The 27,719-nt window shown below is 56.3% G+C and overlaps 3 protein-coding genes across 3 annotated transcripts; 1 reads left to right on the top strand and 2 right to left on the bottom strand.

Moving 5' to 3' along the window:
* Positions 1–246: 246 nt before the first annotated feature.
* RECQL5 (RecQ like helicase 5) lies at positions 247–27,552 on the top strand. The gene is made up of 19 exons (XM_049770756.1): positions 247–388; positions 2,655–2,776; positions 4,888–5,406; positions 6,721–6,826; positions 7,850–7,961; positions 8,574–8,736; positions 12,217–12,296; positions 24,671–24,892; positions 24,969–25,068; positions 25,150–25,186; positions 25,287–25,345; positions 25,426–25,499; positions 25,705–25,798; positions 25,891–26,025; positions 26,147–26,601; positions 26,689–26,761; positions 26,841–27,026; positions 27,100–27,169; positions 27,251–27,552. The coding sequence occupies exons 1-19, from the start codon at positions 262–264 to the stop codon at positions 27,349–27,351; spliced, it is 2,835 nt and encodes a 944-aa protein (XP_049626713.1). The 5' UTR covers positions 247–261; the 3' UTR covers positions 27,352–27,552.
* SMIM6 (small integral membrane protein 6) lies at positions 14,316–14,495 on the bottom strand. The gene has a single exon (XM_049777428.1). It carries the CDS (start codon positions 14,493–14,495, stop codon positions 14,316–14,318), a length of 180 nt encoding a protein of 59 aa, XP_049633385.1.
* Positions 18,027–23,297, bottom strand: SMIM5 (small integral membrane protein 5). The gene is made up of 3 exons (XM_049770736.1): positions 23,056–23,297; positions 20,504–20,625; positions 18,027–20,342 (listed from the first exon to the last, which is right to left on the bottom strand). Exons 2-3 carry the CDS (start codon positions 20,622–20,624, stop codon positions 20,233–20,235), a joined length of 231 nt encoding a protein of 76 aa, XP_049626693.1. The 5' UTR covers position 20,625; positions 23,056–23,297; the 3' UTR covers positions 18,027–20,232.
* Positions 27,553–27,719: the final 167 nt, after the last annotated feature.

Raw genomic sequence — 27,719 nt, 5'->3', positions numbered from 1 at the left:
CGGAAAGGGCGACTCGGACTCAGAAGGGAAAGGGGAGAGCGGGACGAAGGGGCGTCATGGCTGCTTGGAGACGAGGAGCCAAAAGTGCTTCTTAGGGGAGCGGAAGGCACTTCTGGCGCCAGGACTAGGACTATGTTGCTGGGGGGTTCCCAAGCCTCCTGCGCTGGAGAAACACCATCATCCCGAGGATCCCCATAAGCGCCCCATGACCAGCAGCCCCCTTAGTAGCATAGCGCCTCAGGCCCCACTGTCTGCGCCGCCATGAGCGCCCGCCTCGCCTCCCCCGTCGACCCCGAGCGGCGCGTCCGCAGCACGTTGAAGAAAGTCTTTGGGTTTGAGGCTTTTAAGACGCCTCTGCAGGAGCAGGCCACCATGGCGGTGGTGAAAGGTAACGCGGCCCCAAGCCCTGGAACCCCTTCCCAGAACATCTCTCAAGAGGCCGGGCCCATGGTGGGGCGGTGCCTTCTATCCATTCGACCCCTTTCGTCCGAAATACACACCCGGGTTCAGGTCCTGATGTTTCATAGAAAGCCAGAGATGCAGGCGCCCCCAGGACAATTGGTGGATGCTCGATCTCGCTGCATTGGTGTGTTCTGGAGTCGTCCCTTACACTCTTGAAACCCCACTGGTGAAGAGTGGAAGCTTGGGTTCCAGATACAAAGGAGGTGCAGTCTCGATGCTCCAAGATTATGGCGGATGGAAATTGTCAAGAAATGAAGTACAGGGGCCGGAGCGATTGCACAGCAGTAGGGCGTTTGCCTCGCACACTGCCGACCTGGGACGGACCCTGGTTCGATCTCCGGCATCCCACATATTTCCCCAGTCTGCCAGGGGTGATTTCTGAGTGCATAACCAGGATTAACCCCTGAGCGCAGCCAGGTGTGGCAAAACATCCAAAAATCAAAAAAAAAAAAAAAAAAAAGTGGTGAAGGCACTTGGCACACAACCAACCCGGGTAGAACTTTGGCACACCATAGAGTCTCTGAGCCCAGCAGGGGTGATCCCTGAGTCTTGCTGGTGTGGCCCAAAAACTAAAAGAAAAGGAACTGTTTGTATTATATCTGTTATGAAGATCACAAAGTGACTGTGTCTCCTAAGCCTCTGTCTAGACAGAGACCCACTCACTCAAAATGAAATTAGTTTTTGTTTTTTTGTTTTTTTTTTTGGTCACACCCGGAAGCACTCAGGGGTTACTCCTGACTCTACGCTCAGAAAACTCTCCTGGCATGCTCTGGGGACCATATGGGATGACGGGATTCGAACCATGAAATCAGTTTTCTTGGCTGTGTTTTTTCATTGGCCAGATGACCATCAACTCTGACTTCCCTTTGTTTTGTTTTGTGTTGTGGTCACCCACCTTTTTTAGTGATGTTCAGGGGTTACACTTCGCTCTGTACTCAGGAGTAACACCTGAAGTACTTGGGACCATATGGGATGTCCGGGATTGAACCTGGTTTGGCAACATGCAAGGCAAGTGCCCTCCCTGCAGTCCAATAATTGGTTCAGCTCCAGATTTCTCTTTATTTGGTTTTGGAGCCACACTTGGTATTGTGTTAGGCCTATCCTAGCACTCCGCTCAGGTTACTCCTGGCTCTGTGCTCATTCCCTGTGGTGCTCAGGAGACAGCTGTGCCAGGAATGGAACTAATGCTCCAGAAACAATCACCATAATCCCTGGACTGTCTTATTTCTGTTTATTTTGGTTTTTGAGGCCATACCAGTGCCACTCAGGAATTATTCCTGGTTTTATGCTCAGGAATCACTTTTGGAAGGCTCGGGGAACCATAAAGGATGCCAGGGATTGAACCCAGGTTAGCTGCATGCAAGGCAAATGACCCTCCCTACTGTGCTTTTGCTCTATCCTCCATTTATTTCTTATTTGGGCACTAATATAAGAGCAATAGTAAGAACTCAAACCTCGGGCCCGGAGAGATAGCATAGCAGTGTTTGCCTTGCAAGCAGCCGATCCAGGACCTAAGGTGGTTGGTTCGAATCCTGGTGTCCCATATGGTCCCCCATGCCTGCCAGGAGCTATTTCTGAGCAGACAGCCAGGAATAACCCCTGAGCACTGTCAGGTGTGGCCCAAAAAACCAAAAGGAAAAAAAAGAAAAAGAAAAACCTCCTAACATTGTAGTAGTTCTCATCCTTTCTGCAACCTTGTAATGTCCATTTTACAGTGTTTCTGGAGGCCCTTCCTTTTCCTCAGAAGCCTGGGAAGGGAATTCCCAATGTATTGGGAGCTCCTGTGAGTGGCCCACAAGAGGCTGAAATAAATTCCCCACTGCTACAGCCTTGAAAGAGGGGTGTGATGTATTCGAAGCCGGAAAAGTGTGTGTGCTGGCTTCTTGTGTTTCTTTTCTTTTTAAATTGGGCCATACAGGGGCCGGGCGGTGGCGCTCGAGGTAAGGTGCCTGCCTTACCTGCGCTAGCCTAGGAGACGGACCGCGGTTCGATCCCCCGGTGTCCCATACATAGGACCACACCCTGTGATGCTCGAGTTACTCTTGGCTCCATTCAGGAATTATTACTGTGCAGATTAGAGGGTCCATATAGGATAACGGGGATTGACTTTGCAGGCTTCAGCCTCTTGCAAAGCAAGTGCCCTCCTGGCTGTATTCTCTTCAGCCCACTCCTTGTGTTTTGTCATGTTCCAGGAGACAAGGACGTCTTTGTATGCATGCCCACTGGGGCAGGCAAGTCCCTGTGCTATCAGCTCCCTGCCCTGCTGGCCAAAGGTATCACCATCGTGATCTCTCCTCTCATTGCTTTGATTCAGGTGAGGCTCAGGAAGGTTTTCAATCTGCTCTTGTGCTTCTCCTTTCCTTGACTTTGCATGTCTCTCTCCTAGGTTAGGTTTTCTGAATTTCCCAGAGGGGAGAAGTTCTGCCCAGGTGCTTGTCACTCTGTCAGGAGATGAATGAGTCTCAGGTTGTGGTAGCCTGGGCCTCTCACCCTCCTTAATTCCTTTTTGTCCAGAAGGCTGTGACTCTGCATCTGGAGACCCTTAAGCATATTCATACCCAGACATATCTCATTCTTGTGTTTGTTTGGGGGTGGTCACATCCATCTGTGCTAAGGGATTTATTCCTAGTTCTGTACTCATGGATCACTCCTGGCAGGCTTGGGGAATCATACAGGATGTCAGGGATTGAACCCAGGTCTACTGCATGCAAGATAAACCTCCCAGCTATGCTATCACTTTGGCCTCAGGTACACGTTATTTTTTGTTTTGTTTTTGATTTTGGGTCACACACGGTGGTGCTCAGGGGTTACTTCTGGCTCTGCTCTCAGAAGTCACCTGGCAGGCTCAGAGGACCATATGGGATGCTGGGAATGGAACCGATGTCCATCCGGGGTTGACCACTTGCAAGGCAAATACCCTACCACTGTTCTATTGCTCTGGTCCACTTCTATTTTTGTTTTTGTTTTTTTGTTTTTTGTTTTTGGGTCACACCCAGCAGCGCTCAGGGGTTACTCCTGGCTCTATGCTCAGAAATCACTCCTGGCAGGTTCAGGGGACCAGATGGGATGCCGAGATTTGAACCACCGAGCTTCTGCATGCAAGGCAAATGCCTTACCTCCATGCTATCTCTCCGGCCCCACACTTCTTTTTTAATAGAATGGAAGCCATGGTTTCAGGAAGCTAGATGGGTGAGAGTCCCTAGTGCCCTTTATCCTGGGACAGTGAACAAAGATGAGGTGTCAGGTGGGCTCCTGTCAACACTTGCTCAGCACTGGGCTGTCTTCAAAGCTGCAGGTGGGCTGCCAGCAACAGAAATGTGGAGACAGTTTGACCAGAGGGAACTAGGCTTTGGGAGGATGCCAACTTTAAAATATAAATTTTTATTTAATTCTTTTGGAGGAGGGAGTCTGGGGCCACACTAGGCTACACATAAGGTTTATTCCTGATTGTGAACTCAAAGGTCTCCTGATGGGGTTTGGGAAACCATATGGGGTGCTAGGAATGGATCCCAGGTCTACAGTGTGCAAGGCTAGTGCCCTACCCACTGTACTATCTCTCCAGTTTCTAATTCTCTCAAGAGTCCTACTTGGTAGTCCATATTCTCCTGGGGAGAAAAAAAATGAGAGAATGGAAAAGCTCAGAACCAGAGAATGTATGGGACTAGGTGAGCTGGGATCAGACCCAGATCTGGGGACCTGGATTCAAGAGTAGTAGAATTCACAGCATTCAGATTTGACCTCCTGGGTTCAGGCCCCAGCACTGGATGGACCATGAAGATACTGGGGAGAAGTTGGGGCGGGGAGCTTCCCCCAAGCACCACCAAGTATGGTCCCATAACAACAGGGCTAGGCTAGAGAGATAGGACAATGGTAAGGCACTTGCCTTGCAAGCAGCCGACCCAAATTTCATCCCAGTACCATGTAAAATCCCCTGAACCACTAAGCACAGAGCCAAGAGTAAGCCCTAAATTAAGGCAAGTGAGATCCAAATAACCCCTCCACCCTCCACTCGCCCACCCCCGCTTCCAGATTAGAAAGACTACAGAATGCAGATCTGCTCTCACCTTCCAGCCTCCCAGGCCCAGAACTGCCTTGGTGGAGGTCATGAGTGGTTTTTTGTTGTTTTGTTTGTTTGGGTTTCTTTTGGGGAGGGTGGAGGAGGCAGCCACATCGGGTGATACTCAGGGGTTATTGGCTCTGCACTCAGCAATCACTCCTAGTGAGTTCGGGGGACCATATTGAGATGCTGGGGACTGAATCCAGATTGGGCATGTGTAAAGCAAGTGCCCTCCTGTCTCCTGTGCTGTCGCTCCAGCCCCTGCAGGGTATTTTGGATAGAGGCCCAGAAAGTCACCAGGTTGGGTCACCTTCTACTGAGATCCGGGGATCAGTCCTCCCTCCACGGTCTCTTTCCTCTGTCCGCAGGACCAAGTGGACCACCTCCTGGCCCTGAAGGTGCGCGTGCGCTCCCTCAACTCCAAGCTGTCGCCCCAGGAGCGGAATGAGCTGCTCTCGGACCTGGAGCAGGACCAGCCTCGCACTAAACTTCTCTACATCACGCCAGAGATGGCAGCCTCGGCCTCCTTTCAGCCCACACTCGGCTCTCTGCTGGCCCGCCGCCTGCTCTCTTACCTGGTAGTGGACGAGGCTCACTGTGTCTCCCAGTGGGGCCACGACTTCCGGCCCGACTACTTGCGCCTGGGCACCCTGCGCACCCGCCTGGCTCAGGCTCCATGCGTGGCTCTGACGGCCACGGCCAGCCCGCAGGTCCAGGAGGACGTGTTTGCCGCGCTGCATCTGCGGCAGCCCACCGCCATCTTTAGGACCCCTTGCTTTCGGGCCAACCTCTTCTACGACGTAAAATTCAAGGAGCTGCTCTCCGACCCCTACAGCAACCTCAAGGACTTCTGCCTCAAGGCGCTTGGGAAGAAAGCAGATGGCGGGGTGAGGTCTCTGGCGTGGTGGGCAAGGGCTGGGGCACTCAGCAAGGGGGGCGGGCAGGGGCCAAACTGCATCAGAAACAGGTGCGGGGCCGGAGCAGTGGAGCAAGTGATAAGGCGTCTGCCTTGCACATGCTAGCCTAGGACGGGCTGCAGTTCGATCCCCAGCATCTCATAAGGTCTCCCAAGCCAGGATCGCTTTCTGAGCGCATTGTCAGGAGTAACCCCTGAGCGTCACTGGGTGTGGCCCCCCCAAAAAAGAAAATAAACAGAGGTGCTGGGCCACAACTATTGTACAGCAGGCAAAACGTGTGCCTTTTGTGCAGCCAACCGGGGTTCAATCCTCAGCACCTAATATGGCCCCTGAACCTACTAGGAGTGATACCTGAATGCATAGTCAGGAGAAAGCCCTGAACACTACTAGGTGTGGCCCCCAAACAGCAAAACACAAAAACAAAAGAAAGGGGCCTCAGCAGTATTACATAGAAGGTAGGGTCTTTGCCTTGCATGTGGCTGACCCAGGTTTGATCCTCGGCATCCTGTAAGGTCCCTCAGCCCACCAGGAGTAACTTCTTTTTTTTTTTTTTTTGGTCCACACCCGGCGGTGCTCAGGGGTTACTCCTGGCTGTCTGCTCAGAAATAGCTCCTGGCAGGCACGGGGGACCCTATGGGACACCAGGATTCGAACCAACCACCTTTGGTCCTGGATCGGCTGCTTGCAAGGCAAACGCCGCTGTGCTATCTTTCTGGGCCCACCAGGAGTAATTTCTGAGTGCAGAGCCAGGAGTAACTCCAGAGTGCCACCAAGGTGGCCCCCTCAAAAAAAGCAAGAGTTGCTGTTTACAACAGCATGCAGGTTCCCTAAGACCTCAGCTGCTCTTAGTTCCCACAATAGGGCCCTGACCTTTTTAAAAATGGCCCCTTGAGGACTGGAGAGATAGCACAGCGGTAGGGTGTTTGCCTTGCACACAGCTGACTCGAGCAGACAGTGGTTCGAATCCCCGTGCCTGCCAGGAGTAACCCCTGAGCGCTGCCGGGTGTGACCCAAAAAAGCAAAAATAAATAAAAATGGCCTCTTGAATAACTGATTCCATCTTGGGCCCCTCGTCCAAGAATCCTCCTGTGAGAGGCCTTTATCCAAAGCGTGCAGTGGAAGTCGAGGCATTAGTCATGGTGGGTTTGGTCCTGGATGTCAGGATGGCCCCACCAATGTCCTACCTTAAGGAAGACCGGAGGGCTGGGGAATGTGGGTGCACATTGCTGGTGACACTGGAGCCTCCTCTTTCTCCCACACTGCTCTCCCTCTTACCCCTGGCAGGTGTTGGCTGGCTGTGGCATTGTCTACTGCAGGACCCGAGATTCCTGTGAGCAGCTGGCCATAGAACTCAGCTCACGGGGAGTGAATGCCAAAGCCTACCACGCAGGTGGGTGCATGGGGCTCACCCAGGGCCGCCTGCTGCTCTTTAGGGATCCAGATAATTGGGGCAGTGCTGTCTTGCCCAGATTCCCAGGCAATATGAGTCCTTTAGTAACGGGGAGAAGGAATCTAGACCAGGGGGTACAAACGAAGCCTGTGGCTTGCAACCCCATGTTCATACCTCGGGACAGGTCGGAGGTTTTTCTAGCTCCAGCACTGGTGGTTTCAGATGAGTGCAGACTTTAGGGATCCCAGTCACGTTTACTGAGCCCACAGAGACTGGGTCTTTTTTTTTTTTTTTTTTTTTTTTTTTTTTTTTTTTTTTTTTGGTTTTTGGGCCACACCCGTTTGATGCTCAGGGGTTACTCCTGGCTATGTGCTCAGAAATCGCCCCTGGCTTGGGGGGACCATATGGGACGCCGGGGGATCGAACCGCGGTCCGTTCCTTGGTAGCGCTTACAAGGCAGACACCTTATCTCTAGCGCCACCTTCCCGGCCCCGAGACTGGGTCTTTGTTAGCCATCTTACCCTGAGCGAGGGGGAAGGCATGGACCAGGGTCAAACACTAAGCAATGGTCCTCAAACTACGGCCCTCGGGCCACATATTGTATTTATTCCCATTTTGTTTCTTCACTTCTAAATAAGATATATGCAGTGTGCATAGAAATTTGTTCATAATTTTTGTTTTTACTATAATCTGGCCCTCCAATAGTCTGAAGGACAGTGAACTGGCCCCCTGTTCAAAAAGTTTGAGGACCCTGCAAGGGATGCATTTGAGGGGTGTTTGATTCCCAGTACACACACACACACACACACACACACACACACACACACACACACACCATCAAGGGATGCATTTGAGGGGTGTTTGATTCCCAGTACACACACACACACACACACACACACACACACACACACACACACACACACACACACACACACACACACACACACACACACACACACCATCCTGCAGTGGTCGGATGTTTATTTCTCTACTGTTTCTTTCCCACTGTGTCTGCCTTTACAGGGTTGAAGGTATCTGAAAGGACACTGGTGCAGAAGGAGTGGATGGAGGACAAGGTCCCTGTCATTGTTGCCACCATCAGCTTTGGGATGGGGGTGGATAAAGCCAATGTCAGGTATGCTGTGGGTCTGGTCCCTTCCTGTGGGGCACTGTGGGTGGACTGTCCTCAGAGAGCAGGGAGGTGTGGGCGGGTCTCTGAGCCACAGCCCCAGGCTGCCAGGCCTGTGCACTCTGCTCCCTGGCTCAGTTTCCCCAGCACATTCACGGGCCTCTGAGCAGATGCTGAGCCAGGACTGCCCCTTGAGCTCTGCTTGATATTGCCCCTCACCCCCCAAAAAAAATCCCACAAAATTGTTGATTTTTCTTTTGAAGATAAAACTGTTACTCTTTTAGTCCATTATTTTCTTTTGGCAGACAAAACTGTTATTCTTCTGGTCCAGTACATCCTCCCGCAAACCCCCGCCCCTGACCTTTGGCTGTGTTTCTTTTTTAGTCTGCAATTCCCAGATGTGTTGTGATTATTCTCAGTTTCCTGGGCGGCCCTCCCCACCCCATCCCACCCCCCAGCTGGCTGGCTGGCTCCCTGGCATAGAGGTCTGCTGATGCTGATGGGATGCAGGTGTCCGAGCCTCACTGGCTTCTTCCAGCCCCCACATGCCCAACTCCTTGCTGGCAAGACCAACTCATAGTTCCGAACTCACTCCTGACTTTGCCCTGTGTCCCACAGGTTTGTGGCCCACTGGAACATCGCCAAGTCCATGGCTGGGTACTACCAAGAGTCGGGCCGGGCAGGCAGGGACGGGAAGCCCTCATGGTGCCGGCTCTACTACTCCAGGAATGACCGGGACCAAGTCAACTTTCTCATCAGGAAGGAAGTAGCCAAACTCCAGGTATGTTCTTGGGGTGACAGGAGCGTCTCAGGCCTGGGGTGAGCGATGTCCACCGTGTACTGACTCGACTGTGTGATGGACTTGAGCTCCAGCCTTTTTCTTAGTGGTCTTCTGTTTTCATGTCATTGTATATAATCATGCAGAATCCTGCCTGTTTCTTTCTCTTTTCATGTTTGATTTAAGTTTTAGGGTCACGTCTGGCAGTGCTCAGGGTTTATTCCTGGCTCTGTTTTCAGTGACCACTGTTGGCAGGACCTAGGGGCCCATATAGGATGTCAGGGATTGAACCTGGGTCTGCCACATGCAAGACAAGCTCTCTACCTGTTATTTTAGTGTTCTGGCTCAGAGTCCTGCCTTTTTAAATTGGTATTGGGAGGGGTCAGAGACCCCCAGAAATGATCCCTGAGAACCAAAAGTAAGCTAAGTACTGCCAGGTATGGCCCAAAGCCTTGGGAAAAAAAATAAAAGAAAATGGTATTAGGTCATAGCATTTTTCCATGTAAATTTTTATTTTAGTCCTTGGGGTTATTTATTTTCCCAATTGTTTATTGTAAAGATCTAGGATAGCTCTAAGCTAAGCAGACAAGGGAATATAGTTACGTAGTCGATGGTTAAAGTAATAAATGTCGGGCCCGGAGAGATAGCACAGCGGTGTTTGCCTTGCAAGCAGCCGATCCAGAACCAAAGGTGGTTGGTTCGAATCCCGGTGTCCCATATGGTCCCCCGTGCCTGCCAGGAGCTATTTCTGAGCAGATAGCCAGGAGTAACCCCTGAGCACCGCCAGGTGTGACCCAAAAACTAAAAAAAAAAAAAATAATAATAATAATAATAAATGTCATTGATGCTGGACAAAGGTCAAACTAGATGTCTCAGATTAGATACCTCAGATATTGAGCTGATGTGAAGAACCCTAAAAGATGGGCCCGGAGAGATAGCACAGCGGTGTTTGCCTTGCAAGCAGCTGATCCAGGACCAAAGGTGGTTGGTTCGAATCCCGGTGTCCCATATGGTCCCCCGTGCCTGCCAGGAGCTATTTCTGAGTAGACAGCCAGGAGTAACCCCTGAGCACTGCCGGGTGTGGCCCAAAAACCAAAAAAAAAAAGAACCCTAAAAGCTGAAAAAAGGGGGTGGGGATTGGATATTTTATGACTTGAGGACAAGAAGAGCTGTCGAGCTTTTGAAAGTTGAATTCAGAGAACAGGAGATACAGCACAGAGGTTTGGGTGCTTTCTATGCATGACACCAACCTCAGTTCAAGCCTAGCATACCATGGCCCTATCTGGGCACCCTTAGGAGCAGCCCCCGCACAGAACCTGCAGTGGCCCCTGAACACTGCCAGGTATGGCCCAGAAGCCCCTTTCCACACCCCCAAATTTGAGAAAAGTGTGACACATAAAGGAAGATGGCCTGGGATTCAGTTCAGATGAAGTGAGAGGCGTGTGGTGGGGGGAAGGGGGAGAGTATGTGTGTATTCGTCCGTCTGTCTATCTTATAGCTGGACCCAAGCATCCCACTGAGCTCTCCCTTAGGAGAGAACGGCTTCCCTGAAGCAGGAATGCAAAGTCTTGACTCCACTGCCCTATTGTGGGGCAGTGGGAATGGGAAGTGTCCTGTGGTGGCCCCTGCTCCCTTTGGGGGTCCCTCAGTTCCCTCCGAGGGACACGGGCATCGGTTACAGTGGCACTGGCAAAAATCTCACATGCTCCCTAGGGCTTCGGTAGGTCAGCAAAGAACTGGTCTCACCCCCCCAAAAAAGGAATTACGAAAAGAGCTTTTTTTATCAGCTGTCAGAAAAAGGGCAAAAGAAAAAAAAAAGGAAAATAAAACCTAAAGCTATGAAAAGCAAAGGCTAAAAAAAGCAGGTTCTCAGAAAAGCTCACCCATCTGGCACGTCCAGAGATGGGCAGCTTCAACAGGGATCAGATAAATGCAAATGAAATGGAAATGCTCTTGCATGTATATAAAGCGCCAGGGCCCCCTTGTTGCAAATGAGCATGTGCGGGGAAAGGAGCCTGGGCTTTGCCGAGAGGAGAACGAAGTATCACATCTTTGCAGGGAGGGGGAAGCATCTAGCAACATCTGTGGGTTTTTGGGGAGTGTGTGTAGCAGGATTGGGTTACACCTGTTCTCAGGGGTTCTTTCTGGCTGTGCTTGGGGTGGGTGACCCTGTGTTGGGATCCAGCCAGTATAGACCACAGTGAGCAGGCCCCATAACCCCTGTGCTCCTCAAAATCTCACCTGTTGAACTTGAATGTACAGGAGTCCTGCAGACAAGATGTGACTCAGTTGTAGGGATGCGCCTTGTAGTTGAGACCATGAGTTTGATATCTCATCCAACATCCCCAGAGGGATCCAGCAGTGCTGCCTTTTGGGATCCCTGCCCCCCCCCCAGTAGGCAGTTGAATGAATGGGGAGAGAAGAAGGGTGGTCAGGAGCAGGGGGGCCAGTAACGACAGTTCACAGTGATCTGGGACATACTTCACTCCTGTCTTTTACTTGAAAGTTAAGTTAAATGAGGAAAACACTTTGGCAATGTGATTGGTATAGGTGTTTGTTTAAAATCTTACTAACACTGGAGTGCCAGAGTGATAGCACAGCCGGAGGGCGTTTGCCTTGCATGCGGCCAACCCGGGTTTGATCTCTGGCATGCTATAGGATCCCCTGAGCCCACCAGGAGTAACTCCTAAGCACAGAGCCAAGAGTAACTCAAGTGCTGCCAGGTGTGGTCCCCAAATTCCTCATTAACACAATGGAATTGCAAGAACCCACACTCTGCTTCTCAGTAAGACATTCCAGGTCTTAGAAAAAAGAAGCTCCAGACAACTCCAAGATGTGAAGGCCTGACAGCCAGCAGAGCGTGAGCCTTTCTGTAATGCCTATTAGGAATTGTAAGCATTGCTCGCTGCAATGCAGGCCCAGTTCTGAGTATTCTAGAAGGTTCTGTCCAGCTGAGTGGGAAGGTAGGAAAAAGCCTACTTATATCAGATCCAGGCTTTCAAACAGCTTCCTGTCCTGCAGAAGCCACCAGAGGATGGGCCTTGTCTGTCGCAGGAGCCTGGCAACGGGATGGTCCTAGAATGTGTGAAAAGTAGGCTCATAGCAGCCAGGGTTTAGTCCAATCCTGGGTTTCAGAAGGCTCTGGGAGGGTGGCTCGGGAAGAGGAGACCTGCTGTGTTTATTTCATTCCTCCCCTCTTGTCACCGGCTGTACATGCCCTTAGTGGACATATGAGGTCTGGGGACAATTGGACTCGACACATATGGGACTCCAGGATTGGAACTTGTGAGACAGATGAGGTAGATTTGGTTTGAGGCTACACCAAGCAGTGTCCAGGACTTATTTCTTCCTCTGTGCTGAGCAGTCACTCCTGGCAGAGTTCAGGGGACCCTGTGGAGTGCTGGGGATTGACCCTGGGGTGGCCACAGTCAGACAGGCGCCCTCTGCACTGTGCTCTTGCTAACAGCCTTTTCTCGTCCCCAGGAAAAGAGGGGGAACAAACCATCAGACAAAGCTTCGATGCTGGCCTTTGAGGCCCTGGTGACCTTCTGTGAAGAACCAGGGTGAGTGACTGCTTCTGTTTGCAGAGTGAACTGGTGTCCAGTGACTGGCCAGCCTGGGGACCCCCGCTGCCTCCCCAAGGCTGCTGTGTGGGCAGCCGAGGGCTAGGGCCTCTGCTTTCCTGCCTGACGCTCAGAAGCTCCAGCAGGGGGAGCATTTACCGGGATTCGGGGCACTCACCCATTCCCAGCTTCCCCCTGAGTAGAATGACTGTTTCAGTATGACTTATCTGAGTGTCCCCAGCTCACCCTCGACTCTCTCTCTGGGAATCTGGGAACACACTTCTCTGTTTGGGGGCATGGGACAAGGCTGAGGCTGGGACTGATCACCTGTGAGTGATCCGAGAGGTTGCAGACAGGCTTGGGTACCTGCATGTGTGTATGTGAGTTTCGGGCACTTGGGGTAGCAGCCGGAAGGAACCAAGATGCCCGAAGAGGTGCTAACCTCATCATTGCTTGGAACCAGGATCCAGGTGTGCGGCTGCTGGGCTCACATGGGTCTTTCCAGGCGAGATGCCCAAAGCTCGGGCCTCTAAGGGCAGAGAAGTAGCATCTGGCAGGTGTTGGGGCTCTGCTCTGGGAAAAAGAAGCACTTACTTGGTGGGGGGGGGGAACTGTCACATCACATGTTCCCCCTCCCCGTTCACATTCCATTCCCAGGAAGTGGCTCCTGGGCTGAGGCAACCCTCTCCCTTATCCATCTCTTGCTGAACTAGGATCTTCCAGGGTTCAGAGGTGACGGTGCTCCGAGTAATAGGCCCGGTCCTTACTAATGTCCCCCTGCTGCCCACCATCCTGCTGGGCTCTATCTGGATAAGTTGGGCTGTAAAGGGTGTCATGACCTCTTCCTCCTCTTCCAAGGGGTTGAGGCTTTGGGTGGGATGGAGACTTTGTAGCAAACCCCCCTCCCCCCATCATTTGCTATCAGGGATTTTCTAGATGCCAGGAGGTGAGGCCCTGCCATGTAGCTGCTGTCCAAACTGCTCTCTGAGGATAGATAAAGTGTCTTTTTTTCTGTTTTGGCAGTGCCCAGGGCTTACTCCTGGCTCTGTGCTCAAGGATCACTGCTGACAGGGTTCAGGGTATCCTATGTGGTGGTGGAGATCAAACCTCGTTCAGCTGCCAGGTGGGTGAACGTTCTACCCACTCTCCACCTTGAGATAAAGTTGCACCATTGTACAAGTGGTGTCCAGTGTGCAGGGAAGTCCTTCCCCCAACATTCACCCCTTTTCTAGACTGGCTTCCAGCGGAGGTGGGGGCTGCAGGCAGTGTTCAGTCTATGCAGGTGCTTTTCCACAGAAGACAGAATTGTGGGGTGTAGGGAGCCTGGTGGGGCTGCAGGTATCTCTGGAACCCACACAACACAGTGGGGTCAGTCATGGGGCAGAAGTGCCCAGTGCTTCTCTAAGCCCATGTGGAAGGTGAGCTGCTGTTTTTGTTTTTGTTTTGGGGCCATACCCGGTGAAGCTCAGGGGTTACTCCTGGCTCTGCGTTCAGAAATCGCTCCTGGCTTAGGGGACCATATGGGATGCTGGGGATCAAACCCAGATCTGCCCTGGGTCAGCTGCGTGAAGGCAAACACCCTACTACTCTGCTATTGCTCTGGTCCCTCACGTGTACTTTTCTGAATGTGACTGGGGGTGAGCAGTCTCCTGCTCAGGGCCTACGCTCTCTCTTAGTGGGGCCCACCTCCCTTGGGGCTCCAGGTTCCCTCCTAAGATCTCCCGGACAGGGAGTACTGAGTCCTGCACCATCTATTTGTCCGTCTTTTTGCTCAGCCAGCAAATTGGGTTTGCTTTTGGCAGTGGCACCGGGCTAAGCCTCTGGGAGTCGGGGCGGGGGGCGGGGGGGAAATAGCGGGGAGCCCAGAAACCGTCCCTTCCTTTAGAGTGGACTGTCCATTGAGGAAGACTCCACTCATCAGTCCCATAAAAAAACACATGTATTTCTAGATTGTGCCAGGGCTGTGAGGAAGGGAAGCCGGGGCTCAGGCAGCAGATCCCTCCTCGGCTGGCAGCTGGCTCACTGGTCTTCACAGTCATCCCTCTTAAACAGAGGGAAGTTGCCGAAGGTCACAGCCAACAAGATGAGTAACATGACCATGGTGATGAAAAGGAAGATGATGGCCAGGGCACCCTCGTCCCAGGGATTTAGCCAGTACTCGTCCTTCCACACCTGTCTGTTCTTTGCCTGGATGTCCATTCGGGCTGCAAACAGGACACGGGAGCCCTGAGTGCAGAAGCTCCTGGACCCGGACCTGGCCCGATGCCCTGGAAGGTGCTTGTATGGGGATGCCAGACATGCAGTGAGAGAGATGAAGGGAGGCCAAAGGGACAGCACAGTGGGGAGGGCATTTGCTTTGTACTTGACAGACCTGGGCTCAATTCCCGACATCCCGTAGGATCCCCTGAACCCACCAGGAGTGATTCCTGAGTGCAGAGCCAGGAGTCACCCGTTTGGCTGTGGCACAAACACCAAACAAGGTCAGAGAAAAAACCTTGTAACTCTCTCACGGGGCCCCGGGGCCTCCTTGAGGACCTTCTAAGTCACCAGCTGTCTTCCAGGCCTGCTCAGAGATACCCCAAACTCTGTAGACATCACCCCCACTGGTTTTGGCTAACTGGGGGAAGTCTTTTGTGAGTTGGTATTGAGGAGGGAGGTGAGACCCCAGAAACCTCTTGGGGGGTCAGGGAGGCAGCATGGGCCTCACATGCCCCAGAGTGAGTTGGGTCCCCAGTACTGCATGTCCCTCCCCCACACTTAGGTGTGGCCCTGGCAGCCACACAGCTCTGGGCATTGGACCATCTGGCCCAGTTGGCTGGTGTTACCAAAGGTAGTTCCCAGTCCTGTCCCGTCCCCCTCCCTGCAAAAAAACAAACAAAAAAAAGCCTTCCCTGGAGGCCTCTGGAAGTCAAGGCCTGACTTAGCCTCCTGCCTGCGGCTGAAGGGGCTCCAGGGTAGGAAGCGGTCAGGTGGCTCATCTGATTTTTAGAATAAGTGCTGCCGCAGCAAACACAAGGTGGCTCACCTGAGTTCAGCCTTTGAACTCCTGTGTCCTGAGTGAGGGCGGCTGGGTGTCCCTTCAGAGCCGCTCCCTGATGCCGAGAAGGATGGGAGCATAGGCGGCAGACGCATTGCCCACAGCCCTGACCAGACCCCTCAGCTGTTGCCAGCACAAAGGCCACCAGGCCCATCACCTGGCAACATGCCCCCTCCTCACTTGCTCCTCCCCCCTTCTGCCCTTTTGTGATGTCATTTGGGGGCTGCTCACAAGTCAGACTCCAGCTGCCATTCAGTGGCCAGTCCCGCTACTTGTCCATCTTTCATGGGGCGAAACTCCCTCTGCCTTTCTGGCCCAAGAGGCCCCAGACTGGGAGTGCGGGGCCAGAGCTGGGGTGCGGGTGGATGATTAACTGTGGATCTGCCCACACCTCCTGGAACTGGTTTCTGGGTGCAGGTGTTTATCACCATCACGGCCCCAACTTCTGAGAGGCCTTTGTCTGACCCCAGCCCTGGACTCAGCCACTTCCTAGTCTGGCAGGTCTTGTTCTGTCTTGTGTGCCAGGACTGCTCAGAAGTAGAGGGCACAGTGCACACTTTGGCAAAGCTTCCGGCCACGTGTCCTGGCCCCACCTGCCCACAGCTGTGTCCATGAGCCCCACTGCACCCCTCTGGCAGCTGTGCCCTGGACATGGCAGAGGGAACCCTGGCGCACTGCCAGGCTCTTAAAGGGGACTATGAGCACGACCTTCCATAGCTGGGCTCCAGGGTGCCCTGGATTACCTGGTACCACCTGGGGGAGGGGAGGGGCTGCCACCAGTGGTGCCCAGACCCGTGTTTCCGCTCAGCCAGATGCTTATCAGAAGACGCATGTTTGTTCCCAAACCTGTTTGTGATGACTGTCCTTGTAGTTGTAAAGACATAATTGAGGGGGCCGGGCGGTGGCGCTAAAGGTAAGGTGCCTGCCTTGCCTGCGCTAGCCTTGAACGGACCATGGTTCGATCCCCTGGTGTCCCATATGGTCCCCCAAGCCAGGAGCGACTTCTGAGCGCATAGCCAGGAGTAACCCCTGAGCGTTACCGGGTGTGGCCCAAAAAACAAAAAAAAAAAAGACATAATTGAGCCCAACAATTGCCTTAAAAAATGCAGCCGTGTTAGCAGCTGAAACCCCAACTCCAGAACTGGGGAGCAGGCCCAGAGAGTTTTGGTGACTGACAGTGGCCATGCAGCTGATGGGCTTGAGCCCAGACCATGCATCTGAATGCGGTCCTGGAGCAGGCAGTGGATTCTGTCAATGCTATTTGTCCCCTGTGGCACCACTCAGAATATTTTTGTCAGAACAGACACAGCATGTGGTCCACACTGCAGGGTTCCACACACGTCTGTGCAGCTGTCCCTGACTTCTGCGTCAGGGGAACCAGAATTAGCCAGCAGAGCCTCAGGAACTGCCCGGTCGTGTTCCCCTCCGCCAGCTTGCTCTTTTGTTTGGCGATGACTTTGGCTTCCCACACTGCGGTTTAGGGGTATGTTTTACACACCTCAGTAGCAACGCCTCCGCCATTGTCCACGGAGATCTCCCTTCCCTAGCCCTCACCTCTCTCCTTCTGGTGGCCTTGATTCTGCAGCCCAAATCCAGGGGTGGGTATGTGTGTTTCCTTGTTCCTCAGTTTGCGTCCCTCATCCTGTATAGGAGTGAGCTCATCCAGTCCTGATTGCCCCCAGTGGACATCATTTGGAACAGCCACCCTCTCCCCAGTTCCATCTTGCAGTACTGGGACCGAACCTGGGCTTCTCGTACACCAACCCCGCCCTTGGTCTGTTGACTGTCTCTGGCCCCAGACACATTCCTGTTTTCTCATCTATGACTGGCATTCAGACATTCTCCAGGTCTGCACCTGGTACATAGCACTCAGGTTACAATGTGCGTGCCTGTTGCTTTAAAATGGGGTGGGGTAAATACCTGGGAGTGCTCAGGAGCCCCCTTGGGCAAACTAGGCAATTCAGGGATTGAATCCAGGCCCCAGACATTCAAGGCCCGTCTCTGCCTGTTGCCCATGTGCGTGTATCTGTTTAGAGGATGTCTGGGCCACACCCAGCGGTGCCCAGGGATCACACCTGAGTGGTACTCGGGGGACCTTCTGCAGTGCTGGGATTGAACCTAGATGAACCATGAGGAAGGCCAGCACCTCACCCCAACCCATCAGACCCCATGTATCTATAAATGAACGTGTTTGTGTCTTTCAGGTAATTCCGAGCAGGGCTGCTTGATCCTGGGGTCAATGTGGTGTGAATATTTGGGGGATAGCATTTGAGTTTAAAATGGGACCAAGAGACAACATGATGGAGCCTCAAGGTCTCTTTCCCAGGCCTTGGCCTTGGCGGGCGGTCGTGGACATGTGGTGAAATGGGGCCAAAGAAGCTGGGGACCCCAGGTGTGGCAAGCTGTGGGTTCCAGAGCCCTTAACCCCTTCTCCTGTGGGATCAGCCTTTCTCACTACATCCTCACCAGCTGCTGAGGGGTGGGGGGTTCGTTTGTTTCTTGGGGACTACACTCGCAGTGCTCAGGACTGACTCCTGATAGCACTCTGGGATCACTCCTGGCAAGGGTCAGGGGACCCTCTGGGGTGCCCATTTGAGCCTGGGTCAGCCCCATATCTCACCTGCTGCTCTGGGTGCGGCCGTTCTACCCCTGCTCTCCTCTGACCCGTAATAACCAGCAGCCTAAGACTGACAGGACAAAAAGACCCCAGACATTTAATGAGGACACTTGTAATAAATAAGATTCAGACTGATGATGTGGCTCAAGTGGGGGAGCCTTGGGTTTGGTCTCTGGAGTGTGCCCTCCCCACTCGCCACCTCTGGGTGCAACCCCCAGAACAATGGCAGAGATAAAGTTGAATATTGTCATAAATAATGGCCATAATGCACAGCCGCAGGCAGAGGAGGAGCCCCAAGCTAGGAACCAGCTCTCCATGACTTGTTACGAGGAGCATGAGGGGCAGGAGCAGCACTGGAAGCTGAGGGAGTCTGTCAGCAGGTTTCGGGGTGCCCTCCCAGAGAGCAGTTACAAGGTGTGTGGGAGCCCCTATCCAGAGGGACATTTTGGCGTAGTGGACGTTGTCCCCTGCACCTGAAGGGCAGGAGGAGAAGCAGGTGCTGGGTACGAGTGAGGTGCAACAGGGACCCCTTCAAGAGATTGGGGCTGCCATGTGGAATTGCAGGGGAGGGGGAGAGCTGGCTGTGCCCCTGCTCTGGGGCACCTTAGGGGGTGAGGTGAGGGGCCTCCTGGCTTCTGGCTTCAGACAGCCCCTGCTGGTCTATGTTCCATCTGCCGTGGGCACTGTGGGGGCAAGGAAAGCCTGGTTCCTTTCCACTCATCACCCCCAAGAAGCCCTAACCCAACTCTCATGCCACCATAGGTCTGCTACAGAGGACAGAGGTTGTGGGACAGGGCCTGGCATGGAGGGGTGCACTGGCTGTGGGGTGTGGTCAGCCCCCAAAAGCAGGGACCACAAAGCTTTGGGTCTGGGCACTCCACTTGGGCTGCAGAAGCAGACACTGCCTGGTCTCCCACCTTCCCTGTTTGTCTTGTGGGGGTGCCTGGTGGCCCCACCTATCCACTCGGGAGGTGTTCTGAGAGGCAGGAGTGTCTCTAGGTTGCCAACTTGCCTGGGGCCCCAGGCGTGTCAGGCTAAGGGGGCGAGGCAGGAGCTGGCTCTGCCACTTTGGTTTTGGCCACACCCGGCAGCGTGTTGGGGGGACCCATTCCTGAGTCTGTGCGTAGGGTTCATTTCCGGGGCAGTGCCGGGGATCAGACCCAGGCATGCTCGGCCATTGGTGCTGTGTCTATCCCTGCACTGCTCCCTCTTAAGCAGTCAAACTTTCAAACTTTGTGTGGCTGTGGCTCTAGAAAGGAGTTGATAAGGTGCGGCGAGGGCTGAGTGATGGCCACCTGCAAAGGCAGTGGGTCTCAGCTCCTCAGGACCCGGGACCTGTCTTTCGGGGTGTACAGGGAGGAGGGAGCAGCCGGCTCTCTGAGGCACAGAAGTGTTTCCCTTTTGGGTCTCTGGCCCATACCTAACCCGTTGGACAGGTCCATGGACACCAGGAAGTGAAACTGGCCTGAGCCAGCCACACCCTCAGCCCCTAGTTCTGGGGCCTCTCCACCCTGGGAAGCTCAGGCTCTCCCTTTGGACAGGCTTCATGGAACCCGCTCACTTCTCACCCCTTCTGGCTCAACCACCTCTGGAACCTTCTGTGGAGGACCGAGGTGGCCAGGGCAAGGCAAGGCATGCAGCACATGGGGCTGGGCGTGTCCTCTGGAAGCTCCTTTTCTACAGCGTTGGGAATGTGACGACTGGTCCAGGGTTGGGTTGTGCTGAGTTGGGGTGAGGACTTGGACCTCAGAAACTAAGCAGAGGCTAGTGAGAGGCACCAGGGCTGGGGTGCAGGGGTAGGCAGACCCCAGGGCCAGGACTCTGGTGTTTGGGAGACATCTCCCCCCAGAGGGCCGAGCTGCAGGGAGGCAAGTGGAGGTGGGACCGGCCTGCTGCCCCCTCCGCTGCGCCTTCCTCCTGCCAGTGTTTTTCCAGCTCTCCTGGGTACCCCAGGCACAGAGGCCAGGAAAGGATGGTCCTGGCCCTCAGTAGGACCCCAGAAACCAAAGCTTCTAGTGGGAAAGGAATAGGCTGACGCTGCTCCTGGGCTGGATACTGATGTGATGTGTGCTGGGCATGGCGGCAGCAGCTAGCAGAACCCCAAACCCAGCCCCACAAAAGGACCCCAAGGGCAGGCGGTGCCCCCAGGCCCGGGCTTGTGCTCTGGGATGTAAGCAGCTCTGTGGGTTTAGGCTGCAGGTAGGCTGTAGGTCACTTTGGGATCTGAAGTTGCAGGGCAGGTTCACTCCTGCTCTTTCTGCTCTTGCCTCTTGTCTTGGCTCTCAGGCAGGGGACAGGGGCCGAACCTGCTCCTTCCTGGTCCTGGGCTCGGGGCAGCAGCAACCAGAGCAGCAGCAGCTACAGGCTATTAGCATCAGCAGCAGGACGGTGCCTGGGGGAGAGGATAGGAGTCTCAGCCCCACATGGCCCTCCGTGCCCCTCACGACCGCCCACTGGCCTGGAGCTCCTTTGCCCCTCAGCTGGGTGCCTGGGCCCTTTCTGATTCCCTCTGAGCCCCAGCCCCACCCCCGCAAGAAGCACCCTTGGGCTGACCTGTGAAGATGACTATGATGGAGAAGGCCACCACCTCCACGGGCTCGGCCTGCGGCAGCCTCTGCAGCTTCAGCAGCAACCTCTGGCCCACAGTGCGCAGCTCCTCCACCACGGAGGCCATGCTGGACAGGGAGAGGCCCAGAGCTCAGGCCCAGGTCTCTGAGAAGGGGTTGGTCAGGCCTCACCCAGCCCTCTCCTTTGCAAGAGGAAGAGCAGGGCCACCTACTTTCTCCCCTCCGCAGGGGGCCCGGTCTGATGCCAAGATGGGTCCCTCAGCCTCTAGTCACATAGGCATGGGGAGGGTGTCTCCTCTGCCCCCAGGATGCCCCTCCTAGTACCCACCGCTCTCCCCTGTGCCCACTGGCCTGTGCCTGTCCCACCCACCGGGCAGTGCCGACCCACAGGTGGGCACTGGCTGGCAGGGGCCTGGGACCAACCTCGAGCTCCACTTACTGCCGCTCCATAGGGCAGTCCAGCAGGTTTTGCCCAGGGAAAGTGGGGGTGTTCCTGCAGCATGGCCAAGGAGGGCTGCCGGGCAGGTGGCCTCTGTTTGAGCCCCTGGGCTGTGGGGTCCCCACCCCTTTGGTGATTGTTGGCAGGTGGGGCCACCCTTTACCTCCTGCTGCTCACTGAAGTCATCCCACCCTCTGCCTCCCTAGCTCAGGACAGCGGCTGGAAGCCCCCTTAAGATGTAGTCCCTGTTGGGCCCCCTGTCTCGCCCCTTTCCTGGGAGGAGAGGTGTCAGGAAGGCTCCAGCTCTTGGGGGCCCTCCCTGGCGCCCGTCCATGTGCTCTTCCTGTTTGAGGTGCTTGTGCTGGAATGAAACCATGCACAGGGGAACAGAGTGCTGACCTCCTTGATGGCAAGGATGGGAGCTGGTTTCAGGAATGATGTCAGTTCCTAAGGGATGGACTATCCTCGAATGGCCCCTTTGGTTCACAGCATCGAAATGTTGGCAAGAGGGGAGGACATTGTGGGGTCAGACTGGGCACAGAACACAGCTGGGGCCCCTGAAGGAGTGGCACAGATCTTGGGCCCCCACAACCCTCTGGCCACCCCAACATCCTCATGCTGACCATGAGGTGCTCAAGCCAAGGGGTCCCCTGTTATTCTGCACTTGGCCTCTAACTACCCACAGGGCGGCCGCAGATGCTTTTTTAGCTCCTTAGAGGAGGGTGCTGGAAGGCACATCCCCTGCCCTTCCTGATAGTAGTCCAGTGCTGGGGTGAGAGTAGGCTGGGGCCTGGCGGGCTGGGCCCCTATGGCCCCTGGCTCACCCTGGGTGCACCATAGTCTGAATCCCAGGGTACCCTCGTGGGAAGCTCTCTGCACTGAAAGGTCACCCCAACTTCTTTTGGGAGGTGTTTTCTCAGTTCCAGCTAGAACTTATGCAGGAGCCCATAGGGGCCCATGTGGGGCGGGGGTTTGGGGGCACATTCCTGGCTGGGCCTCCAGTGGGCTATTTACAGCCATGCCAGGACGTGCCTGGGGCCCGATATAGCCCACAGCCGTCAGGTGACTCAACGGCTGTGGCTCGGGAGGGGAGCAGGGAGCCCCATGGGGTCCTGGTAGTTCCTCCTCAACTCCAAGCCCAACTTCTTGTCCATGGGTCCAGGATGCAGCGTCCCACCCCATCCTGCCACCCTGGGGAGCTGTGACCTGCCAGGGCCATGTGTGCCCTGACCTTTTTGAACCTTCCGAGGGAGCCTCAGCTGGGAGGTGGAAGCCTATGCTTCCCTTAGGCACCGAGCCTTGGCATCCTGTGTGTTGGGGGAGCAACAGGACAGAGTGGGTGTGGGGGGGGAGATAAGCCCTGGCAGGCCAGGGTGGGTTCCCGCCGCCCTTTCCCGTCTTATCTGAGGTCGTAACCGAGGGCAGTGGGGCAGGCGAGGCTCCCATGCCCTTCACTGCCTGGGGATCCAGGGCGGCCTCTTCCTTCCCCCCTGGCTCGGCCAGTGCCCAAGTGCCCTGTGTGCCCTGTCCCTGCCCGTGGGCCTGGGCATCCAAGACTACTGCGACTTCCCAGACAGGATCTGGTGCCCAACCTGGCTTCCTGCATCTCCCTGACCAGGGTTTTTCAGTTTCCTTTGCGGGGACAGAGACGATGACCAAGACCCAATAGAGGAGGCTACACTGAGTAGCCCATAGGGGAGCACAACCGGGCCCCATGGTTTGCGTTCACCCCCAGCCTGTGCCTCTGGCATCGCCTCCTCTACACAGAACTACTTATGTGGGGTATTCAGGGCATCTGGGGATTTAACGGGCCGCTGGGGGCAGATAGAGCCTCTAGGGTGAGCAAGCCAACCCCCACATGATGCCACCCCTTGCACTGCACACAGGCCTTGGGGTGCTGTGGCTGGCTGAGCAGAGTCTCCTGTGCTGTCTTGAGTTAGTAAGATGTGGGGCTCAGGGGAGGCCAGTCCCTCCTTCAGCCCCAGAGCACAAAAGACTTCGGCCACCTTGGAGCAGACCTGCTCGGGCCCTGGGACCCAGTTCAGACTTTCCCCGAGGCAGGTGGAGAGGGGCCTCAACTGCCCCTGCCCGCTACTTACCTGGGAGCCCAGGTGCCTCCTGCTGTGGCTTTCCCAGCGGCCAGAGTGAGTGAGTGAGTGAGCCAGCAAGCTGGCTAGTGAGGAACCGCTCCTGCCACTGACAGCCCAGCTGAGGTTCTCCCGCCCCCGGCTTTGCTGTGAGGCGTCTGGCGAGTCTCCTGGAGATCCCAGTGTCAGATTACCGGGGCGGCCCCTGGAGGAGGGGGCAGTGCCACCAAGGCCACAAGCGGGAATCCCTTCTGGGCTCTTGGGGCTCTTGCCTGTGGGCTCGGGTCTGTAGCCCGGCCTGGTTCTGGCCAGCTCCGGCTCCCCTTCTCGCCTCTCCCCGCCCCTCTGCGCTCCCCGCCGGGGCGGGCCTGGGCTGGGCTGGGCTGATGAAACAGGAGGTCGACTGAGCCCTGATCCCTCCTGGGACCTTCCACCTGAGCCAGAGATTGAAGGGTGGGGTCACTGTCCCCCCAGAGAGCTCCCTGCTGCCCCTACCCAGCCTCCCGACCACCCAGGCAGCGGAACCCTGCAGAGGCATTGGCGGAGAGCAGGGGAGTCCCCTGTGACCTGGGTGGGGCCCTGCCAAGCCTGCTGCGAGGGGGGCACCTTTTTTCCCTGGGGTCCCCAGAGGAAGGGACCAGCTGTTCCTGACTTGCTGGGTGTCTGTTGGGTTCCTGGCCCAGTTCTCTGCAGGAGGGGGTGCTCTGAGCCGGGTGTGGCTGGCGGGGCCAGGGTGGCCGTGCCCGGAGCAGGCCCAGAGCATCTGTGGCTGTCAATGGAACCCTTTGAGCTTGAGCACAGAACCCCAATGAGTCAGGCCAAGGAGGCCAGGGCGGGGAAGGCAGCTTTGTGGCCACGCTGAGTGCCCGAGCCTGCTGGGGCTGGACCCGTGGCCCGTTGAGGCCAGCCTCAGTCCCGGGTTGAGGAGAGCAACGCCAACAGCGCCCTCTGGAGGCTGCAGGCACCCCTGCACCCATGACAGCTTCACGTCTTCCTGGAGCTGCACCCCTGAAGTCTGGAAGGCTTGGGGAAGTCTGGTGGGGGGCTAGACTCCAGTACCTCTGCCCTGGGTTGCTACTCCGGCCTGGCTTCTTCCCGTTCACTGAACCTGGCCCAGCCTTCCCATGTCCTCTCCCTGTGGCTTTGCCAGCTGCCTATTCCTTGGGGCTGCTTCTACAGCTGACCCAGGAACAACTGCCCAGCCTGAGGGACAGCACAGGGGGATGGGGGGATGGTCACCCGCACTACCCCTCTCTTCCCTTTACCCTCCTTTCCTTTCTCCCCTTCCCCCCAAAGCCCCCGGCAGTTTCACAACCTCAGGCTCTGCCTCAGTGTACGTCACCTCTTGCATGGAATGTGTCACAACTTTTTGTAACTGAGCCTGTGGGCTCCAAAAGTCAGATATTTTCCCCAAAAGCACACACGGCCCCACCTCCTGTGCTACAGGATGGTGGTACAGTTGGGACCCAGAGTGAAACAGGACCACTTCATGCACAGCCCCCCACACAAAGGCCCTGATTCCGTGTTACACATGTGCCCCTGAACCTCCCAGCCCGTCTGGGGACACACTGGGCAGCCCCTCTACCCTGCCAGGACTCAGCTTCCCTCTACCCTGCCGTCTACCCAGGTGCCGCCATGCTGCCATTGCCAAGTACTTCGGGGATGCTGCACCCGCCTGCAACAAGGGTTGTGATCACTGTCGGAACCCCACAGCCGTGCGCAGACAGCTGGATGCCCTGGAGCTCAGTGGCGGCCGGAGCAGTACCTGCTTTGTGGGGCCTTCCCAGGCTGGTGGCTTCGACCCAGAGCTCTACGAGGGCGGCCGCCGGGGCTACGGGGGCTTCAGCAGGTATGGGGCTGCCTCTGAGCGTTGAGCCAGGCCTGGTGGCCCCAGGATACCCACACCCACCCGTCCTGTTGGGCAGGTACGACGAAGGTTCTGGAGGCAGCGGGGACGAGAGCAGAGACGAGGCCCACAAACAGGAGTGGAACCGCTTTTACCAGAAACAGATGAGCCTGCGCAAGGTGATGGGCAGCTTCGGGGTGGGTGCCAGTCTCTGCCCCTGCTCACACCTGCCCCTCACGGTCCTGCCTGTTGTCTTCCAGGGCAAAGACCCCAAGACGGAAGATTTCGTGCCCCCAGGTAAGCACAGCTGGCGGGTCCCAAGGCGGCTGTAGGGCTGTTCTAGGGAGCAGAGTGCCACTGCACCAACGCCCCCCCCCCCCCCGTGGTCTCCCCATAGATGACAACTGTCCGCTGAAGGATGCAGACAGCAGGAAGATCCCCAGACTGACAGTGAAGGTGAGGGCTGGGCCTCCTGCTGCCCCGGGGCACTCCTCTAGGCTTGGGGCCCCTCATACTGGCAAGTGTCTCTCCCACAGGCCCGGGAGCACTGCCTGCGGCTCCTGGAGGAGGCTCTGAGCAGGAACTGCAAGGCCACAGGCTCTACAGTGGGGTGAGTGGCCCCTGCGGGTGCCCCCAAAGGCCCTCCACAGAGCTGTTCCTCTGGAGGGTCTCCCCTAGTTTGTGTGTCTTCTCCCAGGTTGGGGGTGGCGTGTCCAGCTCATTCCCGGAGCCATTCCTAGCACCCCAAAGCAGCCACGCTGGGCAGGATGGGGAGGGGCCAGCCTCAGCTCCAGCCTCGGCCTCCCCCACCACAGACCCACCCTACAGGCTGACGCAGTGGAGCTGGAGCACCAAGCGTTCCAAAGCGCCAGGGCAGCCACACTGTACAAGGCGAGCGTGCTGAAGAAGGTGGGGACCCCCTCCACAGTGCCCCCAGCCCCACTCCCCACAGGGGAGTCTGGCACCCACACTCTGTGCCCTGCTCACCTCACCTCACGCAGGTGGCTGAGATTCACAGAGCCTCGCAGGAGCGGCAGACGTACTGCGCAGGGGACGCCACCAGCAGCTCCAGGACCCCGGCCATGCCCCCAGAGCCCGATGAGTACGACATCCCGCCCACCTCCCATTTGTACTCGGTGAGGCCAGCCAGGCAGGTGTCCTCCCTTGCCCGGGACCCCCCAGAAAGTGCTCCATAGCCAGGGCTGAGCCCTGCAGGTCCTGCTGTCCACACATAGTCCCTCCTCTCTCCCTGCACAGCTTAAACCCAAGCGTGTGGGGGCTGGGTTCCCCAAAGACACCCACCCCTTCCAGTCAGCCTCAGAGCTGCTGGAGAAGACCAAGGCCAAGCAGCCCAAGCAGGGGGACCCACAGACGTCCCCCAGCCGGCCATGCAGACTCCAGGACCAAGATGGCAGCCAATCTCCCTCTGGGTCCCAAGGAGAGGCCCCCAGAAGCAGTGGGCACAGTGGGGACCCAAACCCTGGCCAGAAGGCAGCGGCCAAGGGCCGGCCCAGGAAGCAACAACTCCTGGCCTCAGCGGCTCTCAGGGACTCCCAGGACATTACTCGCTTCTTGAGCCCACCCGTGCCTGCTGGCACCTCAGGAACTCCTGAGGAGAAGGTACCAGAACCCTCTACCCCGGAGGAGGTCACAGCCCTGGCACACTCGGCCACCCCCTCTGTGGCTGAGGCCTGCGCCAAGGACATGCCGAGGTAAGGGGCACAATGGTCTGGAGTTCTGTGGAGCCTCGAAGCACCCGGTCGGGCCCCCGGGCTTGCAGCCTGCTCTCTCCTGTGCAGGGCCCATCCACTCAGAGACCAGGGACCCCGTGCGAAGGAGCTGCAGAGGGACAAGCGGCCCAGACCTGAGCAGGTACTAGTGGGGTAGGGCCTGTGGGTGTGGGGCTTCCTGCCAGGCTGGGGAGCCTGAGTGACGCTTGTGCCCTGGCCAGGATGGGCCAGACAGCGGCACTCCAAAGAAGCTGTGCCCCTCCATTGAAGCCCCTGGTGCTGAGGTCCTCGAGCAGAGCACCTCAAAACCCACAGTCATGGCCCCTGGCATCTCGCTGAAGGAGGCAGCAGATGTGGTGGTCCGATGTCTGAGCCCATTCTACAAGGAGGGCAAGTTTGCTTCCAAGGTACGGGGGCTGGTGGGGGCTGGGGATGCTGGGGAGTGGGTGCCCCCCACATCTCATCATTGTCGGCCTGCAGGAGCTGTTCAAAGGCCTGGCCCAGCGCCTCGCACACTTGCTGGCCCAGCAGCCCTCAGGGGGCAGGAGTGGTGAGTGCCTGGTGGGCCCCGAGATACAGGGGCAGGGTCTGCACGTGGGGGTAAGCTCTCATGCCTGCACCCCCAATCTAGTGAAGCAGGAGGCCCAGCGGCTCATCCAACAGTTCTTCCGAGGCCGGGCGCGCTGCGAAAGCGAGGCTGAGTGGCAGGACCTGAGGAATCCCCAGAAGTGACAGGCCACAACTGCATCCTAGTGCCCTACCTCCACCCTGCCCCATATGCCCACCCCATCAGGGCCTTCCCCCACCCAACGGCCTTGATTCTTACTCAGGAAGTTCCCTTGTGGCCTCAGGGTCCCTCTAGCCACCCCTAACCCAGGGGACCTTTGGGGAGGGCTGACACTCAGAGGAATAAAGTTGGTACACAGACATCCACAGCCTGTTCTCTCTGAGTTTTTATTCCTCCTGGGCCTGGAAACGTGCAATGGGGTGGCAGACAGAGCATCTCCCCAGGTCGAGTCCCAGCAGCCCCTCCTTAGGTCCCCTTTGGGCTGCCGCTGCTTCCCCAGCGGGTGTCAGGAGACCCGAGTCACAGGGGCCCA

The sequence above is a fragment of the Suncus etruscus genome, chromosome 1, assembly GCF_024139225.1.
Source record: "Suncus etruscus isolate mSunEtr1 chromosome 1, mSunEtr1.pri.cur, whole genome shotgun sequence".
NCBI lineage: Eukaryota > Metazoa > Chordata > Mammalia > Eulipotyphla > Soricidae > Suncus > Suncus etruscus.
This window is presented reverse-complemented; position numbering and strand designations above follow the sequence as displayed.